The sequence below is a fragment of the Macaca thibetana genome, chromosome 10 (assembly GCF_024542745.1).
Source record: "Macaca thibetana thibetana isolate TM-01 chromosome 10, ASM2454274v1, whole genome shotgun sequence".
NCBI lineage: Eukaryota > Metazoa > Chordata > Mammalia > Primates > Cercopithecidae > Macaca > Macaca thibetana.
The window spans coordinates 55,188,992-55,210,237 of NC_065587.1; the positions used below are offsets into that span (position 1 = coordinate 55,188,992).

The window sequence follows — 21,246 nt, forward strand, 5'->3', positions numbered from 1 at the left end:
CCCTACCCTTAATTGTCCTGCATCTCCAAGGCTCCCCTTTCTTCCACCTTCCCAGCAGGTTTGACTCATGGGAAGCATAACCGGAAACAGGGGGATAGCAGCAGGCAGAAGCGGGGGCACATCTCTCCACCTCTGTCTACTTTTTGTTAGGTCTACAAGGCTGCGTCTCCTTAGCGGCTGCAGCTCCCAGCAGACAGCCTTGCCAGGTCCCCATCTTCTGCCTGCTGGTGCCAGCTCTGGGCTCTGCCCTCCCTCTGCCCCTCCACCCCGAGGGCTGGTGTTGAGTTTCTCCTCTTGCATCACACGGTCCCCTACTTGGCCTCTCAGGTGGGTAACTAAGTCTTCTCATTAAATTCCTTTTATTTTATTATGTTGAGTGAAAGATGTCATTCATTATAGAGTACCTACTCTATGGTTGTATTAATGCAAAGTTCAAGAACAGCAAAGCTCATCTATGGTGATAGAAATCAGAACAGTCATTGCCTTGGGGAGCAGAGAGATAACTGGGAAGGAGCCAGAGGGAACTCCCTGAGATGATGCAAATGTTTTATACCTTGATTGAGGAGTTGGTTACATGAGCGTGTATGATTATGAAGACTCGTTAAACCATATGCTTAAAACCTGTATATTTAACTGTGCGTAAATTATACCTTAATAAAATTAGTTCAATAAGAAGAAATCCCTGTTTAAATACCAAGAGTGCTTTCTAATTTCCTGCTTGGATCCTAATGGAAATACAGTTTTACTTTTTAAACAAACACAGGTAGACCATGGAGGAAGATGTAAAATTTATGTATTTGGTGTTGAGTGTTTTTGTTTTTGTTTTTTTTGTTGTTGTTGTTTGTAAATGATAAAACATGAGACTTCAAACAATTTTACCCTTGGGTTAGTTGATTTCAGGCTATGTTCCCCAGTCCCTAGGAGGCAGCCTTCATTCTCCCTGCTCTTCTCTGGTCGAAAACACTGGGAAGCACTTGTCTGTATAAAGTGCTAGTGCCTAGCACATAGTAGGTGCTCAAGAAATGTTAATTATTGGCTGGGCGCAGTAGCTCACGCCTGTAATCCCAGCACTTTGGGAGGCCAACGCGGGCGGATCACTTGAGGTCAGGAGTTCGAGACCAGCCTGACCAACATGGCAAAACCCCCTCTCTACTAAAAATACAAAAAAAAAAAAAAGGCCGAGCATGGTGGCACGCGCCTGTAATCCCAGCTACTCAGGAGTCTTGAGGCAGGAAAATTGCTTGAACCCGGGAGGCTGCAGTGAGTCGAGATCGTGCTATTGTACTCCAGCTCCAGTCTGGGCAACAAGAGCAAAACTCCGTCTCAAAAAAAAAAAAAAAAGTTAATTATTATTAATACGAATTGGGTTTCATGGATCACATAAAGGCCTGTCTTCTGGCTTTCTTTAAGACCGTGCGATTTCACCTTGTGAGGTTCACAGAGAACTCCGCCCCGGATTCTGCCCCAGATAATGGGAGGGCTTTCTCAGAAAACACAGGCCTGACACACAAGATCACGCATAGGCTTGTATTCAGGAACGATTTTACAAAACTCGAGAAAAGGCAGCAGGAGATCCAGAATCTCTGTGTGCCTTCTCTTCATCCTACCCCCAGAAAAATGGCCAGTCCAGCCCAGCACCTGCTGAAGCCTCAATGTTAAGGGAACGCTTGTCCCATCTCTTGCCCAGGGGAAGTTGGAGAGAAAGCTCGCCTGTGTGCATGTTTGATATAAGCGGTGTGTGTAGGCAGGGAATGGGCTAGAGGACCCTGGACATCTTGGCCAGCCTCCTAGGCAGTGAGTTAGAGGAAAGGGGACTAGGTCTTGCACCTCCACTGTACCTCGGGGTCCAGGCAGACCAGGCAGGGTGTTAATCGTGTCCTGCATGGTGGACCCAAGCTAAAGTGTTGCCTGCAGCCAAAGGCCTGGGCAGGGGCCATCTTCCATCAGCCCAGGGCCCAGGCACAGGGCCACTTGCTGGGGATGGTGGACACCATGTCCCCATTCCCAGCCCTGCTCTAGAAGGCACTGTTCCGTGGACTGCGACCCCTGGAGGGCGGGCAGGGCCTGGACAGGCACAGGCGGCGCTGGGTCTCCAGTCGGCAGAAGCGGTTCTGGTTGGTCACCCGGGTGGCCATGCCCAGCCCACAGGTGGTCGAGCAGGGTCCCCAGGCCGTGCTCCATTCTGGGCAGGGGACACCAGGGGGCAGGGAAGAGACAAGGCCAGAAAACTGGGGTCCTAGGGGAGAAAAAACAAGAGTTAGCACTGAGCAGCCAGGGCTCAGCAGCTCAGTCAACCCACCCACCAGCGGCCACGGCAATCTTGGTCAAATGGCTCAGCTTTCTGCATCTCAGTTTCTTCTTATGTAAATTTCCTAACAGTGGATGGCATCGAATAAAATGATGGCCATGAAGTGCCTAGCACAGTGCCTGGTACTTGTAAGATTTCCATAAATAGGCCGGGCGCGGTGGCTCAAGCCTGTAATCCCAGCACTTTGGGAGGCCGAGACGGGCGGATCACGAGGTCGGGAGATCGAGACCATCCTGGCTAACACGGTGAAACCCCATCTCTACTAAAAAATACAAAAAAACTAGCCGGGCGAAGTGGCGGGCGCCTGTGGTCCCAGCTACTCGGGAGGCTGAGGCAGGAGAATGGCGTAAACCCGGGAGGCGGAGCTTGCAGTGAGCTGAGATCCGGCCACTGCACTCCAGCCTGGGCGACAGAGCCAGACTCAGTCTCAAAAAAAAAAAAAAAAAAAAAAAAAAAAGATTTCCATAAATATTAGTTATTTGGCAACCAGAGTTTGCTGGTCACAATGGCCCCTCAGTCAACTACAGCTTTCTCATCTCTTTGGATAAACAGCATTTTACAGGCAGAGGGTGCCCAGCCTGTGTGGAGTAGTGCTTTGACCCAGTGGCAAGGATGCTAAAGATTCCAGGATTCTTGTGCCAGGAACCAGATGGCGGGTTTACCACGGTCTCGCTTTTTCTCTGCTCCAAGTCTCCCTCTGTGAATATTTTGGTGTCCTTCCTTCTGGTCTTACACCAGTAGTCCCCAGCTAGGGTAATTTTGCCTCCCAGGAAAGGTTCGGCAATATCTGGAGACAGTTTTGGTCATCACGTTTGGGCAGATGCTACTGGTATGTGGTGAGTAGAAGCCAGGGATGCTGCTAAGCACCCCGCAGTGCACGGGAAAGCCCCCCCAACAAATAATTACTTGCCCTGATTGTCATTAGTGGTGAGGTTAAGAAACCCTGACTTCTACCCATATGTGTGGGTTGTGTATGCATGTGTACGTGTAGATATACCTGTATACATGCATAGGGACACACTTAGTTGAGATTAAGTTGGAAATACACCTTCTTATCCTGCTTTTATTCATAAGGCAAACTCACTCGCGTTTTCCTATGTATTTAAATGGATATATCATATTCCATCACAGGGATAATAACGGCTACCTCTGATACAGTACCATGTGCCAGGCACTGCTACAGCTGCTTGACTTGAACAAACTCAAGTAGTTCTCACAACGCTATGAAGTGGATGCTCTTATTGTCCCCATTGGACAGCTGGAGAAACTGAGACACAGAGAAGTTAAGCAACTTTCTCAGAGTCACACAGCAAAAAGGGGGTGGCGGGGCTGGTGCAGACACCGTGCACCTGACCCAAAACACTCGACTACCTCTTGTGGGTGGCAGCAGCATTTATGAAACCAATCCTCCTCTTTTCAGTTGCCTTTTTTAAAAAGTCACATTCATGTGATAATAATTTTCAAAAAGCAACACAGCAACAGCAAAAATCTCTAAAATTGAAGATTTATAGTGGGACGGTGGGAGGTAACTGTCTATTCTCCATCTCTAGCCCACCCTCAGCCCACATTCCAGAGCAGCCACCTTGCCTGGTTCAGTTTTGAGTTCCTTTTTTAATAAGCCCAAATAACAATAAATTAATAATATTTTATTAATATGTATCAATATATTATAAAGACAGTAACATTATATATTCTAAGAGCTTAGCTCTATTATATCTCTGAAATGTGAGAATTTGGTTCATGTACCCTAACCTATCTTTCCTCTCTCCACTCTGTCACCCAGTTTTTATTTTTAATTATTTATGGTTTTAAATTACACATCTCAAAGGCTGTGGCTTTTTGTTTATCGGTTTTAAAGTGGGAGGCCTGGTGACCCTCCACTCCTCTTTCTTTTCTTCTTCTTTTTGAGACGAAGTTTCATGCTTGTGGGCCAGGCTGGAGTGCAGCGCCGTGATCTGGGCTCACTGCAACCTCTGCCTCCTGGGTTCAAGCGATTCTCCTGCCTCAGCCTCCCAAGTAGCTGGATTACAGATACCGGCCACCATGCTCGGCTAATTTTTGAATTTTTAGTAGAGACGGAGTTTCCCCATGTTAGCCAGGCTGGTTTCGAACTCCCTACCTCACGTGATCCTCCCACCTCGGCCTCCCAAGGTGCTGGGATTACAGAGGCGAAACACCGCGCCCGGCCCTCCGCTCCTCTTTCTTATCTCCCTCCTCAGCCTCTGCCCCTCCCAGCTTCTGATGTGTCCCTGGGTCCTGGTACCCAGGAAGCCCCGCCCCACCTCACCCCCCAGGTGGCCCTTGGCGCCCCCAGGCAGTCCTGCCCTTGACCTGGACCAGCGCTGCGCTCACCTTGAGCTGGAAGGGGCTGGGCCCCCAGTCCCCCTCCTTGGCCGCACACCCACTCTGGGCAGCACTTGCCAAGGACCTCGACCCTTCTGGGGTAGGGGCAGTCCCAGCTGGGCAGCCGCACGTCCTCGCTGCACAGCGGCACGCAGGTGAAGCCGCCGTCCTCGCAGCGGCAGCGGATGCTGCAGTGGGGCTGGAAGGTCTCCCCCTCCTGATACAGGCGACCGTTCACCTCACAGCTGCCATCGTCCTCTGCCACTGCGGAGGAGAAACCGCACCCCCATCGGTGACCCACAAAGCGGCACAACCCTCTCTGCAGAGCTGCCCAGATCCCGCCGCAGGAGGCAGCGGTCTCACAGTAGCTGAGCCCTGCCCAGGGCTCCAGCCCAGGATATGCACCTCTCCCCAGCCCTCCACCAGCCTGCTGGGGCACCCTGCATCCTGGCACAGGGATTGCAAGAAGACAGGACTGGACTGACCCCCCAGCTCTGCCCTTTCTTAGCTGTGGACCTGGGCCAAGTGATTTCACTTCTTCTTGCCTCAGTGTCCTCATTTGCAAGGTGGGATATAATGGTACTTATTTTCCAAGGTGGTAGAGACTACTCGGAATGACAGGTGTAATGATCACAACATAAAGGAGATCTTCCATATGTCCTTGCTTATTATCATTAGTATAGTTACTATATATTAATAACGTTTAAGTATTCTATGCACACTGAGATTTCATGCAACAAAGTCATTGTCCACTTGTGTTGTAGTCATCACTGTCATGTCAGGGCTTAACTTGCCGGCTGTGTGTCTTTGAGTAAGTTACTTAACTTCTCTGAGTGGCCTGAACAACAGCAATGATGAGCTCAGTAACTGTACCTCCAGGTTCCATGGGATGACATGTCCATACCCTCTAGCACACAGTGCTAGGCATGGCCTAAGTGCTCAGGGAACACTCTTTCAATGAAGCCCTCAAGATATGGGTGTTATTGCCGCTTCCTCCACTGGACATGAACTCCTTGAGGGCTGGGGCTGCCAGTGTGCATCTCTGCATCCCTCTGATGGGCTCAGAGCCTAGGTGTAACACACAGCACTGCAGGAAATGCCCCTTGAATGAATAGCTGGCATAAGGCTTGGCACATGAGATACACTGATAAAATAGCCCTACTCCTTATCATTCCAGAGGTATTTACTGTTTCCCTCCTGTGTGCCAACCACTGTGCTCCTAGACAGAAAGAGGACAGTTCCTGCCTCGAGGGACTTACGAGCCTGGGGAGGGGGCACAGGTGTGAGGGCATCATCTCCAAGACAGAATGAAGTAAGAGCGCTGGAGAGGCATGTGAGCCGCTCAGGAAGTGCAGATGAGGAACAGCGTGTATGTGAGACTTTGGTGACCACTGAGCTATGTCTGGGGAAAGGACTCATTAGCAAACAGGTTCTCCCAGATCTTCTGAGAAAACCTTCCAGTAGGTCTATACACACACAGGGGTTTCAGAACCACACATACTCAGGTTCCAACTCTGGCTCCCACTTGTGGGGCCTGGGCCAAGTTATTTTGCCTCTCTGAGCCTTGGTACCTGGCTCACAGGGCTGCTGGGGGATTAGATGAGCTAGGGGACTTACAGCATTTTGCCCCAAGCCTGGCACATAGCAGATGCTCAATAAATGGGAGTGGGTTATGCTTCCACATAGCATCTGTTATGTGCCAGGCTTGGGGCAAAATGCTGTAAGTCCCCTGGCTCATCTAATCCTCCAGCAGGAAAGACCTCACTGAGAAATAATGCTGGTAGAGGGAACAGCCAGTGCAAAGGCCCTGAGGCAGGAGTGTGCCTGGGGTATTTAAGGAACAGCAAGGGGCCAATGTGACTGCAGCAGACAGCAGGAGGAGATGAGGTCAGAGAGGAAGCAGAAGCAAGATCCTGTGGGGCCTTGTAGGCCACTGTGGGGACTTTGGCTTTTCCTCTGAGATGGGAAGCCACCAGAAGGCTTGGGGCAGAGGAGGGAGGTGATCTGGCTTATGACTTCCCAGGAGCTCTCTGCTGTGTTGTGAATAGACCAGGGGCAAGGAGAGAAGGAGGGAGATGATTATGGGGCTACTGCAAAATCCAGGCCAGTGATGACGGGGCTCAGACAAGGGTGGTAGCCACAGAAGGGATGGGAGTGTCGGATGCTGGAAATACCATGATGAATTTGCTGGTGGATGGTATGTGGGAGGTGAGAAAAGAGAGACGTCTAGGCTGGCTGTGGTGGTTCACGCCTGTAATCCCAGCACGTAGGGAGGTTGAGGCGGGTGAATCACTTGAGGTGGGGAGTTCCAGACCAGCCTGGCCAACATGGCAAAAACCCATCTCTACTAAAAATACAAAAATCAGCTGGGCATGGTGGCAGGAATCTGTAATCTCAGCTACTTGGGAGGCTGAGGCATGAGAATCGCTTGAACGCAAGAGGTGGGGGTTACAGTGAGCCAAGATCATGCCACTGCACACTGGGTGAAAGAGTGAGACTCCATCTCAAAAAGAGAGAGAGAGAGAGACATCTAGAATGACTCCAAGGTCTTGAGCCTGAGCCATGAGAAGCATGGAGATGCTTTCAACAGACGGGGGAGACCGATCTGGGGGGCAGGAGATGAGGATCCCAGCATTGGATGTGCTGTTACACGATGGTGAATCTGTAGCGCGTCTCGCAGCTCAGAGTTGGCCCTTACAGAAGGGCGTTCAATGAGTGATAGGAGAGGTTTTTGGCAGCGTGTTCCCTGCAAAGCCCCAGACTGAGCCTTTGTGATGTGTTAGCTGGACTCTTTGGGGTTCACCAGTTCCCGGTGAACTTTAAATCAGTTTAAATCATTAAGCACTCATGAGCACCCACCATGTTGACAGACTAAGGTGGGGGAGTTGCAGGAAGGACCAGGGACCCAAGTACACTTTGGCCTGCGGTGTTTGAAGTCTGAATTAAGATGGAATACGAAAAATCCCTTAATACACTTATCGACAATCACAGCCTATGTACTATTCAACAGCTGCGTGTCAGGCAGTTGAGCAATGGAGTTTGTGGAGTCAGCTCCCTGAGTTCAAATCTCAGCTCTGCTAGTTATGAGCTTTGTGACCTTGGGCAAGTTGCCTAGCTTCTCTATACCTCTTTTTTCCATTTATAACAGAAGGGTGGGCCAGGCGCGGTGGCTCACACCTATAATCCCAGCACTTTGGGAGGCCGAGGCAGGCAGATTACCTGAGGTTAGGAGTTTGAAACCAGCCTGACCAACATGGAGAAACCCTGTCTCTACTAAAAATACAAAATTAGCCGGGCTTGGTGGCACATGCCTGTAATCCCAGCTACTAGGGAGGCTGAGGCAGGAGAATCGCTTGAACCTGGGAGGCGGAGGTTGCGGTGAGCGGAGATCTTGCCACAGCACTCCAGCCTGGGCAACAAGAGCGAAACCCTGTCTCAGGAAAAAAAAAAAAAAAAAAAGAGAGAGAGAAGGGTGACATTAGTACCTACCTCAATGTGGTTGTGAGATTAAATGAGTTTATATTTGCAAAACCCTCAGTGTCTTACACATGGTAAGGGCTTGTGCAAGTGTAAAATAAACTCTGTGGGTGCTGTTTACACGTGTCATGGCAAATGTAAGTAACAGCTTTGTAAGCAAAGTGGTACTTATCTCAATTGTTCTTCAGATACATTTTCACAAGCAATCATCCCTCAGTCTGTGTAACAAATCACCCTCCTTATCCTTACAATATTTGTAAATAAAGCATTTCACATGGAGTTATTACTTTTTTCTTTTTTTTTTTTTTTTGAGATAGGGTTTGGTCTGTCGCCCAGGCTCAAGCGAGCCTCTCGCCTCAGCCTCTCAAGTAGCTACAGGCATGTGCCACCACACCTGGCTAATTTTTTTTTTTTTTTTTTTTTTTTTGCAGAGATAGGATCTCAGTATGTTGCCAAGGCTGGCCTAGAACTCCTGGGCTCAAGTGGTCCTCCCGCCTCAGTCTCCCAAAGTGATAGGATTATAGGCATGAGCCACTGTGCCTGGCCTGTTGTTTTTTGACAATGCTTTTCCTATAAATAGATTAATTGTCAATAATTCATGAGCTTCTCTCTCTCTCTCTCTCGTTCTTATTTTTATAAAAGTGTGACATGCACATGAATGAAAGAGGTAAATTGTTCCACAAGGCTTATTATTAAAAAAGAAAGAAGAAGAACAATCTCTTGCCTCTTTGCATTTCTCTAAAGTGATGGTTCCCGACTGGAGATTTTGCCCCCTGGGGAAATTTGGCACTGTCTGAAGACAGACTGTCATGACGTGGGGGACGGGGAGTGCTCCTGGTATACAGTGGGTGGAGTTCAGGGATGCTGCTAGAAGTCTTACCATGCACAGGACAGCCCTCCCAAGACAACGAATTCTCTGGCACCAAGTCACTAGAGCCAGCTTGCAAAGCCTGCCCCAAAGCATCAGAGGACACCAAGGCCTAGAAGAGTGGTGAGGAAAGTCACCTGCTCGGGTGACTGGTGAGTACATAGCAAACCCAGGATTCCAGCAGTGCTCCGAGGGCCCCCACTCTGAGTGAAGACAGAATGAAATGTTCCTTAGAGCCTGTTGGATCCGGTCCCATGCCGTGTGACATGAAGCATGTCCCTTAATGCTGGTGAACCTCAGTTTCCTCATTCATAAAATGGGTCTGAAAGTACTTCCCATCGTAGGGTTATTGTGAGGATGATGTGACGTGTGTAGTAAGTGCTTAGCACAGTTCTGGACACATATTATGCCCTAAATAAGAGGTTGCACTTTTATTTTCCTCAAAGTGTGGTAAGGATCCTGAGAAGGGAATGGTGGCATCCGATTTGAAGAATCTGGGAGGGCTTCTCAGGGGAGAAGGTGTTTGAACATGGCTTTGAAAGTTGGCAATGATTTGGACAGGTAGGGATGGGGGAAGGTTACTGGGGTAGTAAGATGATTTAAGCAGAGGCCAAGAAGGGAGAGGAGGGAGTACGGAATGGGCTTTGGGCCACCAAGTTCAGCTGGAATGGGTGGGGTACCTGAAGTGAGCATCCAAGGAGATAGAGGAGGACTGCACTTTGATTCAGGACACCACGGCCTTGACCTCCCACTCACACACCCCCCCTCAGTCCTGCAAACCTGCTTACAGAGGCACAGGGCCCCCCGGCCACCGGGTCCTGCCCCGGGCTGGCAGACCAGGCCCTGGCTGGCGTCGCAGACGTGGAGTTGGTCGCAGGGCTCCCCCAGCCGCCGTGCACATACCCGGCAGCAGCCACAGCCATCCAGCACCAGGGCTACTCCCAGTGGGCATCGGGGAGGTGGCCAGGGGCAGGTACATGGTGTTGGGCACAGCTGGGTACACACCTGAAGAGACAGAAACCTCACTCAGCCATGGGCTTTCAAGGTGGGCAGTGAGACCCTCACAACCAGCCACCTCTGCCAGGCTGGGCAGTGTGGGGTCCACACCTTAGCCTCAGAGCCATGCAGACCTGGCCTCGAAGGCCAGTAGTCCCACAACATGCCCTAAGAGGCAGCATGGCATGTGGTTACGGGCAAGGACTCTGGGCTAGAGTTCCAGTTCTTTACTTTTTATTTTTATTTTTGGAGTCAAGAGTCTTGCTCTGTCACCCAGGCTGGAGTGCAGTGGCACAATCCCAGCCTCACTGCAACCTCCATCTCCTGGGTTCAAGCGACTCTTATGCCTCAGCCTCTCAAGTAGCTGGGACTACATGCACCCACCACCACGCCCAGCAATTTTTGTATTTTTAGTAGAGATCTGGTTTCACCATGTTACCCAGGCTAGTCTTGAAATCCTGAGCTCGGGCAATCCACCTGCCTCGGCCTCCCAAAGTGCTGGGATTACAGGCATGAGCCACTGCACCTGGCTGGACTTCCAGTTCTAATTCTGCCCCTTATTAGCTGAGTGACCTCGAGGACGTTACTTAAGCTCTCTGAGCCTCAGTTTCCTTGAAGTATCTAACTCAGAGGATTACTCTGAGGAGTACGTGAAATGTTGCACAGCAAACCCTCAGCACAGGGCCTGACATGCAGTAGGCGCTCAGTGCACTTAGCTTTGATGATCATTGTTGTTAATGATGGCAGAGGGCTCAGCCCCTGCCTGCCCTCTGGGAGCTTACAGAAAGGCAAAAGTAACAAGTCAAGGATGAAAATGGCAGGGGCTGGTACATTTTCCAGCATATGGCTACTTATCTTAGGACGAATAAATCGAACCGTATCATGGATGTTTTTGGCCTTTTGATTCATCCAGCAAGCTTCCCAGCTCTGGATGTGCACCAGATCAGCCAGGAGACTTGGGAAAATACAGACCCCCCCAACCCACTCTGGGGTTTACAAAATCAGAAGTCCCTGACTCTGGGACCTGGAATCGTTATTTTTAACAAGCTGTCCAGTGGCTTCTGCAGCTCAGCTAGGTTTGCAGCACCTCTGCCCCAGTCTAACCTCCTCCCCCTGCCAGGTGCAGATGGGGAAACGGAGCTCCAGAGAGGGACAGGGACTTGCCACAAGTCAGTGTGTTCGATTCAGGGCTGGGAGCGTCCCAGGTCCTGCTTCCCAAGTGAGGACTCAGGGTCACAGGGTGGAGGTAGACTGTGTCCGTAAGCCAGGCACCCACTCCCCAGTGACAGGGTCAGGGTATCAGCCCATGTGACCTGCCTGCCCCTCACCACCCACATCAGAAAAACAACGACAACATACAGCAAGGTGCCGTGGGCTCCCTGTCCGCCCATTTGAAGGTGGGAACCAAGAAGGAAGCATAATTCAAGATGCTTCCAGTGGCCCCATCTGTGGGGGGCCAAGTTTGAGTTTAGCAGGATCCTTAGGGGATGAGGGTTTTATCTAGAGGAAGGGAGACTTGCAGTTTACATTGATGGGGCTAATGACCTTATATCTCCTGTGCAGCCCCAAAGCAGGCAATGACCCCTTTGCCCTGCCTCACCCCCTGCCCCGCCCAGTGCCCCCCCACCCACAATCCTGCAAACCTGCTTTCAGTTCCCGGCAACTCCCACATTGGCCACTAGGAGCCATTGCAAACTGGCTGACCGGCCTCTGGTGGGGGCCACAAAGTAGGAGGCGATCACGGCCCCCACTAAGACAGCACTGAGTAGCAGATGAACGCACGGAGCTAGGTGTCTGGCTGCCTCATGAGGGAGCAGGTCCCATCGCTGCAGGCTGTTCAGATTCGAGAGACGATGGCCTGACCTCGCCCCTCAAGGTGTGGTCTGAACTAGCAGCAGCAGCGTCACCTGGGAGCTTGTTAGAGAGGCAGCATCTGGAGCCCCTCTATAAATCCAAAGCCGGATTTTTATATAACAAATCCGAATCTGCAGTTTCTTTTTTTTCTTTTCCTTTTTTTTTTTTTTTTTTTTTTTTTGAGATGGAATCTTGCTCTGTCACCCAGGCTGGAGTGCAGTGGCACGATCTTGGCTCACTGAAACCTTCGCCTCCCAGGTTCAAGCAATTCTTCTGCCTCAGCCTCCTGAGTAGCTGGGATTACAGGTGCGCGCCACCACGCCCAGCTAATTTTTTGTATTTTTAGTACAGACGGGGTTTCACCATGCTGGCCAGGCTGGTCTCAAACTCCTGACCTCGTGATCCACCCACCTTGGCCTCCCAAAGCGCTGGGATTACAGGCATGAGCCACCGTGCCCGGCCTGAATCTGCATTTTCATAAATCTACAAGTGATTCACATAGAAACAGTCTGGGCTTTTGGGTTCCCTTCTGAGTCAGAGGTTCAGCTGCCTTGGCTTGTGGGCAATGGTGGGAGGACTGTCAGGAGTGACCCTCAGGTCCCTCCCACCTGAAAACAGGAGTGCCAGGAAATAGACCAGCAGCTGTGCACCCGGGATCCCACTGTGAACCCCTCTACTGGCCATGTTTGTCAGGGGGCAGGACTCTGTAGGCCCCAATACCCAGGAGAGGCTATTAATGACATCAACTATTCTAGTGTACAATTATCCCATGTGATACCATATGTATGTCATGTGCCAAGTGCCATTGTCTCATTTACCCCTCCAATGTGAGGTGCCGTCGTTACGCCCATTTTAAAGATGAGAAAACTGGAGCTCAAAGCATGTAGTAACACGGCCAGTAAGAGACAGAATCAGGATTGACATCCAAGTTCAAGTTGACATCCAAGGCCCAAACTCAAGTTGTCCCATTGTGTCTCAGTTTCCCCAGGGCCTTGCTGTGATATCTAGGGGTTGGGGAGGGGGCAAGGCTTATGATATCTGGGGCAGGAGCACTGGGCATGGAGTTTTTTGGGCAAGAGTTGACATTCAGGTTCTGCCACTGACTTGCTACGTGACTGAACACGTGGACGAACGGCTTTGGCAGGTGGAGGTGAAGCTCAGTTTTCTCCTCTGTAAAGTGGAGTAGAGAACACCTGTTTCTGAGTGATGGTGGAGATTAAATGAGGTCCTGGCCAGTCCTTGATCGATGTGGTTTTGCTTGTGTCCAGGTGTCTGCCTCCTGTCCCGGTCCACAGCCGGGAGCCCCGGAGCCAACGGTCAGCCTGGAAGACTCAGAGTTCTCCCTGTGAGGGTTGCTGTGGCTTTCCATGTCGTGGTGACTAAGTCCCTGTGTGTTTTCTGCAGTCCCTGCTTCCTAGGACCAGGGAAGAATGGCCCCGTAAGTCTCACCCTAATGGCAAGTCTAGGACAGGTTTACTTTGTTCTCTCATAATCCTGGACCCCTTCTTCCTCCTAGAGCCCCAAGTCCCCTATTCCAACTACCCAAGCCACCCACATTGGCATCATGTCCTACCCATCCCCTTTGGAAGAACAAACAGCAGGGCAGGATGCCAGTGTGGTTCTCAGCCTTCCCGGGCACCAAAACTTGGGGCCTGAGGGAGAGAAGCTCCTGCCCATGCTTCTCAAAGGAGCGTGAAAATACAGTGAGATCGTGGCTTGTGGTGGGGCCGATTCCATGGTTCTGAGAACTCAGCATTTGCCAAGGGGATGACAAGGCTTAGCAGCTGTTGCCTTGGTCCAGTTTGGGCTTGGGGAGGCACAGACTGGAGTGCCTCTCCCCCTACATCCATGTCTGTTCTGGGCTCCGCCATGGCCCTTCTCTATTGCTCTGATCTTTTTTTGCTGTGTGACTTTAAGCAAGTTGCTTACCCTTTCTGAGCCTCACTTAACTGAAAATTCCTTATGGGGTTGTTGTGCATGTTAGACAGGTAGATGTCCCACAAGCTCTTTGGTGAATGTCCCATGCAGCATTCGGGGAGAAGGTCATTACTCCACAGAGGTGTCTCCTGTCCCCCTCTAGCTAGGGTGGGCGGGTCACTCACTGCCTAAGAGTCCAATGGCATTGATGCCCTTGCAGAATAAACCTTCCAATCAGCTAGGTATCCATCCAAATGCTGGCTCAGAGTTAGGCCAAGCATGTCATGTCTTCAGTACCCCCATTCATAATGAGGGTACATTAAAATCCTCCTTAATTTGCTGGTAAGTTTGATGAATGATCTTGAATGGCCTTCACAGAGGCCTCACAAACTGTATACCCTTCACCTGGGAAGATGCTGAGGCCCAGAGAAGGCAAGGCATGTGTCTGAGGTCACCAGAGCAGGGCTGGCCGGAGGCAGCTCTGAGTGCCAGGGAGAGAAGCCCTGCTTAGGCATGGTGGCCAGACTGTGCCCAATGTGGGGCCCTGGAGGAATTCTGCCAAGGGGGTCCTTGGCTGTGATTTTTACATCCCCATCCCCTCCACACCCAAGTAGTCAGCAGTGCATTCAAGGGCCCGGGCCTCCTTACCTTTGAGAGGAGGCAGAGGAGGGAGAAGGCCAGAAGGTGGGTCTTCAGTGTGGCTCTCATGTCCCCCGCAGAGCCAGCTTTGAGCCTGGGAGGCGGACCTGTGAGTCTTTATGTTCCGGCAGCTGTGAGGTCACTCCCAGGCACACACAGGCACACGCGCGCGCACACACACACACACACACACACACACACACTAGCTTTTTCATTCCTTGCTTCGCTTCCCATCCTCATGGCCCAAAGGATGAGCCCATTTACCTGAAGGTGAAACTGTGAAGGCCACCAAGGGGGTGCCTGTCCGTGTGCGTGTGTGTGTGTGTGTGTGTGTGCGTGCGTGTGTGTGGGTGAAAGCCCGAGCCAGTGCCAGCACCAAGAGCCTGTGACAGCTTGCAGGGGCCTTCCTACCTCCTCCCAGCCCAAGAGGGTCCTAGCCCTGCTGTAGTTGCGAAGCCCTATCCCAGACCCCTGTCCGAACCCCAGTGGTGCTGCAGATACCGGAAGCATTCCGTAAACACCCCCTTTGCAGAGCTGACCCAAGGTCTCCTAAGCTCCGTGGCCCTGACTCTGGGTAGCCGCGGCCCAGCCTGCGGTTTCTGGCAGGCAGATTGGCAGCCACCCAGAGGCGGGTGTGACCCAGAGCAAAACTTCCCTGGGCGGCCTGTTTGCTCTTGGCAATAAGGGACCTCCCTTGGCCTGCCTCCCAGCTCTGGAAGGGGGCCCGTGGTGGGCGAGTCCGGGCAGGCTGGACCTACTGTGTGCCGGTGCTTGCTGGGCACTGCTAGATGATGGGGTCGAGCCAAATCCATTTGGTTTCATTCAGCCACCTCTGAAGTCACCTCTGCAGGAGCTGAAAGCACAACACTGACCTGAGGACAAGGCCCAGAGAGGGAGAAAACAGAGGGAAAGCAGGTGGAAGTTCAGGAATACCAGGCAAGGTCCCTTGCTCAGACCAAGAGTATGGGACGCTTTCTGATGGAGGTGCCATTTCAGAAAGCCAAGAAAAGAGAGGGTGAGAGAGGGCAGAATGTTCCAGGCCAAGGGAACAGCACGTACCAACGCCTAGATGTCGGACATAGCATGATAGCCTGCTTATTCTGGGAGCCAAAGTGCCTGGTATGAGCAGAGCCTTCTGTGCAATGGGAAATGGTGATGTCTGTGAAAGGTGAGACATACAAGTTCACACCACCAAGATTTGGGGACATCAACGATGTCCCAGCCATGAGGGCAGGGGATGAAAAGACATGGGCTTTGTTTGTAGAATTTGGCAAAGATAAAAGAGGTGATGTCAAGGGCTGTCTGGGCCCCCGTTACCTCCACCAGTAGTAGTCCAAACCTCAAAGTGATCTAGCTGGACAGCAGAGGTTCCAGAATGGGTGATTGGTGAGGAAGAAGTGTGACTTGAGATAGTGGCAAGACGGGGATTGTGAGCGTGGAGGCGATTCCCCCCACGGCTGCTGTCCTATTAGAAGAGGCAATGGAAACAGAAGTTGAAGATGAAAATGTGGGATTTGATTATTTATGGCAGGAAGAGGTGGCCAGGGTGGAGATGGGGGTCCAGAAACTTGGAGGAAAAGAAACAGAAGAGGTCTTTTTTATTTTGTTTTATTTTGGGATTCTTGTGGAAATGCGGATGTTTTAGTCAGAAGCATGCCTAGAGTACTTTACATCCACAGTAGATCATTTTTAACACCCCTCTTCCTTCATACTACAAAATTATTTTCAGTAATAATCATGAAATGAAACAAATATTTTTCATGTATGAATTAAAATTTGTACTTACCAAACAAAATAATTACCATTCACAGTTCACACTGTTTTACTCCTTTAAAAACTGTAATACAAATCAAAACTCCAAGTAGTTTCGTAAAATGACAAAATTGAAATTCTCTTATTGTCATCTTTACCATCACTCCACGCTCATTGTTGATTTCACTCTACTGTTTAAATGCAAAAATACAGCCAGGCCAGTGGCTCACGTCTGTAATTTGGGAGGCCAAAGTGGGAGAAACACCTGAGGTCAGGAGTTCAAGACCAGCCTGGCCAACATGGTGAAACCCATCCCTACTAAAAAAATACAAAAATTAGTCGGATGTGGTGGGTGCACACCTATAGTCCCAGGTACTCGGGAGGCTGAGGCAGGAGAATTGCTTGAACCCAGGAGGTGGAGGTGGCAGTGAACCGACATCTTGCCACTGCACTCCAGCCTGGGCGACAGAGAGAGACTCTGTCACACACACAAAATAATAATAAAAATAAATGCAGAAATATCAATGCTGGACGGTGGAGACAGGAATGCATTCAAAGCAAGCTTGGAAGATTCTAGAGTTGCGAGGAGCTTACTCTCAACTCATGTGTGTTCCTGAGACCACATGCGCTGGGGGCAACTATATTTCTTAAAGTTCTCCAAGTTGACTTCCATGTAGAATATGTTTATTAAAGGATAAGAATGAAAATGTGCTGATTTGAAGCTTACATATGCATTATTAAACTCTAACAGTTACTGTACCAGTTGTTAGAACTTAGATGAATAAAGGATATTTTCAGGACAAAGTATTTTACCACTGAAATTATTTAGACCTGCCATTGCACAGTGACCATAAAAGCAGACTGACTTCTCATCAGTTTTATTTTATCTTTAAATTCTGTAGGCCCCCCACCCCTTATTGCCTGCACCCAGAGAAGGTCACTCCTACCTTCCTGTCCTCCCTAGGCCACTGATATTAATAACAATAAAAGCAATTGTGCATAGCACCCAGCAAGATCCAGCCCTTGTGCTAAGTACCGTTTATAAAAAGCAGCATTTCTAATCCTCACAATCCACATCTCAATGAAAAAAAGTGAGGTTCAGAGAGGTTAAGTAACTTGCCTAAAGCTACACAGCTAGAAAACAGAGCCAGGTTTTCAGTGCAGGTCCACATGACTCCAATGCCTAAGTTTCGGTTTTTGCTGCTGTTGTTTATTTCTGCTACTGCCCATAGAGCTCTCTGTGATATGTTTTTTAAGTTGAGGGGTAATGTATATACAGAAAAGTGCTTAAACTGCACTAATATTAATTATAGAACTTGACAACTCTTTTTTTTTTTTTTTTTTTTTTTTTTTTTTTGAGACAGGGTCTGGCTCTGTCTCCCAGGCTAGAGTGCAATGGCATGAACATAGCACACTGCAGCCTCAGCCTCCTGGGTTCAAGGGATCCTCCCTCTTCAACCTTCTGAGTAGCTGGTGGCATGAGGCAGCATGTCTGGCTAATTTTGACTCTTGACATATCTATGTACATGACTATGTATATACCCATGTGATCATCACCCAGGTCAAGCTACACTTCCAGAAGGTTCCTTATGCCCCTTCCAAGACTCTACCCTCTGTTCCCCAGGTACCCACTATTCTGACCTCTGTGGCCACAGATTAGTTGTTCCTGAGAGGAACAGTTTTAAGCCACCTCTCTCTCTGAGGCAAGAAGGAAGACGGGAGAAATGAGGAGGTGTGAGGAAGAGAGTTGGAGGGAGACACACTGGTCTGACATGTCCATCGCAGAGGAAGGAGACCCTGATGATGAGGAGGTGAGGCAGGGCATGGGTGTCGTGGATGGTGAAAAAGACAGGGCTCCACGGGGCAGGGCGGTGGCAAGAACGGGGCAGAATGCTATGCCCACCTAGAGCCCTCTGAGTCAGAGCATGGATTTTTCTTGGAATTTTTTCTCTCTGATAACTGAAGATAGGAAAGTGTGGGCAGTAGGGGCCCTGGGCCATGGCCAGATCAGGAAGCAGGCGTCATTGTCAAGGGTGTTTGGTGATGAAGTGTGAGGGATGGAGCTTGCACACACAGTTCAGCATGAGTGGGTACGGCAGGAGCGGCGGTGTGGCAGGAGCGGTGGGAGCTGCCACTTTGCTGATTGGTTTGCCGCGGTTCAGCCCTCCCTCCAAACTGTCCAGCTTTGGCACCAGAGGGATATGGGCGTCCAGGGAACCCAGGAGTCTTTTGGCTGCAGCCGCAGCCCCCACACAAGGGCCCAGGGTGAGTGTGGCTGCCCTTTGCTTTCCCAGGAGGAAACACAAGCTCAGAAGTCAACAGGTTTGAGCTTCAAATCCCTTCTCCCCACATCGACTTACAGGGCTGGGACCAGGGTGAGGTGACAGAGGCATGTCAGGTGCAACATTTAGGGAGACTCTCATTCTCAGCAGTTGACCTTGCACTTCCACAACCCCAAGAGTGAGCGCCTCGTTCAGAGTGAGGCACCCAGGTCACACAGGAGTTCATAGTAGGAACTCCGTCAATGTTGGTTGATGGCTAAATGGTGACTTCGTAAGACTGTGCTGAGATCACAAACTAATGCCCACATCTCAGTGGCTTAACCCAGTGAAGCTTATTTCTTGCTCGTGAATAGTCCAAAGTGGGCCAGGCACATCCTGTAGCTCCTCCCTACTCAAGCGTGTGGTCCAAGGACCGATGGCATCAGCATCAGCTGGTTGCATGTTGGAAATGCAGACTCCCAGGCCCCACTATCAGAATCTTCATTTTAATAAGACCCCCAGGTGATCTGCATGCACATTACAGTTTGTGAATCCCTGTTCTGGACCAGTGGCCTCCAAGGTCACCTTGGCAGGGAAAAAGAGGGATAGAGAAGCCACATCATCAGTTCTACTCACATCTCATTAGCCAGAGCTAGCCACATGGCCCCAACTGCAAGGGAGGCAGGGAAATACCATCATCCTGTGTGTATCTATGAAGGAGAACCAGAGTGAGGGACAGCTAGGTAATATTCTTTGCTGCAGGTACCTTGGCATCTGGGACACACCCTTTTGCTTCTCTGGGTCTCAGTTTCTCCATCTGTTAAAAAAAATAAAAATAAAAGTGGCCTACATGTTCTTCCAGGCCTGAGCCAGAATGAACATTTTTAGTGGCTAAGAAATGCATCTGGCCGGGCACGGTGGCTCACACCTGTCATCCCAGCACTTTGGGAGGCCAGGCAGGTGGATCACTTGAGGTCAGGAGTTCATGCCCAGCCTGGCCAACATGGCAAAACCCCATCTCTACTAAAAATACAAAAATTAGCTAGGAGTGGTGGCCTGTGTCTGTAATTTCAGCTACTCAGGAGGCTGAGGCAGGAGAATTGCTTGAAACCCGGTGGCGGAGAATACAGTGAGCCGAGATCGCACCACTGCACTCCAGCCTGGGCCACAGAGCAAGACTCCATCTCAAAAAAATAAGAAAAAATGCACCTGAAAAGTGAAACTTATGAAACATCACCATCAAGGCACAGCATATGGAAGCCACAAGTAAATATCTGCAGTTGAAAGGGTGAAGCCAGTCTCAGCCCTTTGCAGTTTGTCAGCTCCCAAGGTGTGTGCCTGCCTTCCCGCTTACAGCCTCTACCCCAGGCCAAGTCCCAAGCTGACGCTGGGGAGGTGGAGCTCACAGGTGTGACATTAGGTAGGGGGGACAGAGAAAGCCAAAACAGATCCTGACCCCAGCAGGGCTGGAAGTGAGGAGGGGCGGTGCTCCAGTGGCTGGATGTACCAGGGTGTGAGCGGACACCTGTACTATGGCAAGGTCAACAGTCAGGTGAAAACCCCAACCGTGCTGCTAATTTGCTTCATGGCTGTGTGTGAATTCCCTCACTTCTCTGGACCTCAGTGCCTCAGTTTCCTGTTTTGGAGACTGGGATCTGTGGCAGAGCCTGACCAATGCCCATTCCAATATCCTTCTTCCCTCCTCCCTCAGTCACCGAACGCTGATTTTTTGTTTGGGGTGGCAATGCATTCAGCTTTGCAGGAGGCAGGGCCCCAGGATAGGTTCCAGCACTGAGATACAAGCAGAAATGCTGTGTGCCGATTCTGGAAAGGCTCCTTAAAAAGAAGGGCTTCCCTTTGGTGACTCCAGCACTGCTCATTGCTCCCTCCTGCTTCCAGTCAGTAATAGGGACGTGATGGTGGAGTTCCGCAGCCATCTTTGGACCATGAGGGTACCCTGAGGATGGACTTCGTGTGCAGAAGAGGGTGAAGGAGAAATAAAGGAACTCAGATCCCTGATAACACCCAGAGCTGCCAAACACACCCTGGACTCTACGTGTAGATTTCATTCATGTGATTAGAAACATAATAATTGTGTGTGAGTGTGTGTGTGTGTGTGTGTGTGTGTGTGTAGAGAGAGACATTATGTTATATATACACTATTTTTATACTTATTTATATATACCTTTATTTATTTTTTTTTTTTTTTGAGACAGAATCTCACTCTGTTGCCTAGGCTCAAGTGCAGAGGCACAATTACAGCTCGCTGCAGCCTCCACCTCCTGGAATCAAGCAATCCTCCCAGCTTAGCCTCCTCAGTAGCTGGGACTACAGGCATGTGCCACCATGCCTGACTAAATGCTTTTAAAAAAAATTTTGGCAATTTGTTGCCCAGGCTGGTCTTGAACTCCTGAGCTCAAGCAATCCTCCTGCCTCAGCCTCCCAAAGTGCTGGAATTACAGGCATGAGCTACCATGCCCAGCTGTGCTTTTTAAATGTGTGTATGTGTGTATATATATATGTGTATACATTTTATATATAATGTATATTTATATGCATATATTATATATTTTTAAAACTTTCTATTTAAGCCAAAATTATGTTGTGTTTTTCTGGTTAGTTATTGCTGATGTAAAAGTGTCATTGATTTTTGTTGCTGACTGTGTATCTGGCAACCTTGCTGAACTCTCTTATTTTTTCTAATATTTTGTCAGTTTATTGGGTTAGTTTTTCAAGGTAGATGATCACACCATGTACACACAATGACAGTTTTATCTCTTCCCTTCCAATAATTACACCTCTTATTTTCTTTCCTTATAGCTCTAGCCCGG

The 21,246-nt window shown here is 49.9% G+C and overlaps 1 protein-coding gene and 1 pseudogene across 3 annotated transcripts; both read right to left on the bottom strand.

Annotated features, from left to right (window-relative positions):
• Window positions 1-776: 776 nt before the first annotated feature.
• LOC126963866 (uncharacterized) lies at window positions 777-1,884 on the bottom strand (annotated as a pseudogene). Its single transcript, XR_007729242.1, has one exon. The product of XR_007729242.1 is annotated as an uncharacterized LOC126963866 (transcript).
• Window positions 1,514-15,004, bottom strand: CCN5 (cellular communication network factor 5). Of its 2 annotated transcripts, none has more exons than XM_050806580.1 (5): window positions 14,667-15,004; window positions 14,412-14,496; window positions 9,785-10,001; window positions 4,661-4,915; window positions 1,514-2,236 (listed from the first exon to the last, which is right to left on the bottom strand). In XM_050806580.1, the coding sequence occupies exons 2-5, from the start codon at window positions 14,469-14,471 to the stop codon at window positions 2,016-2,018; spliced, it is 753 nt and encodes a 250-aa protein (XP_050662537.1). In that variant the 5' UTR covers window positions 14,472-14,496; window positions 14,667-15,004; the 3' UTR covers window positions 1,514-2,015. The 2 variants fall into 2 exon arrangements, with proteins under 2 accessions (XP_050662537.1, XP_050662538.1); XM_050806581.1 differs by having other exon boundaries at window positions 14,412-14,517.
• Window positions 15,005-21,246: the final 6,242 nt, after the last annotated feature.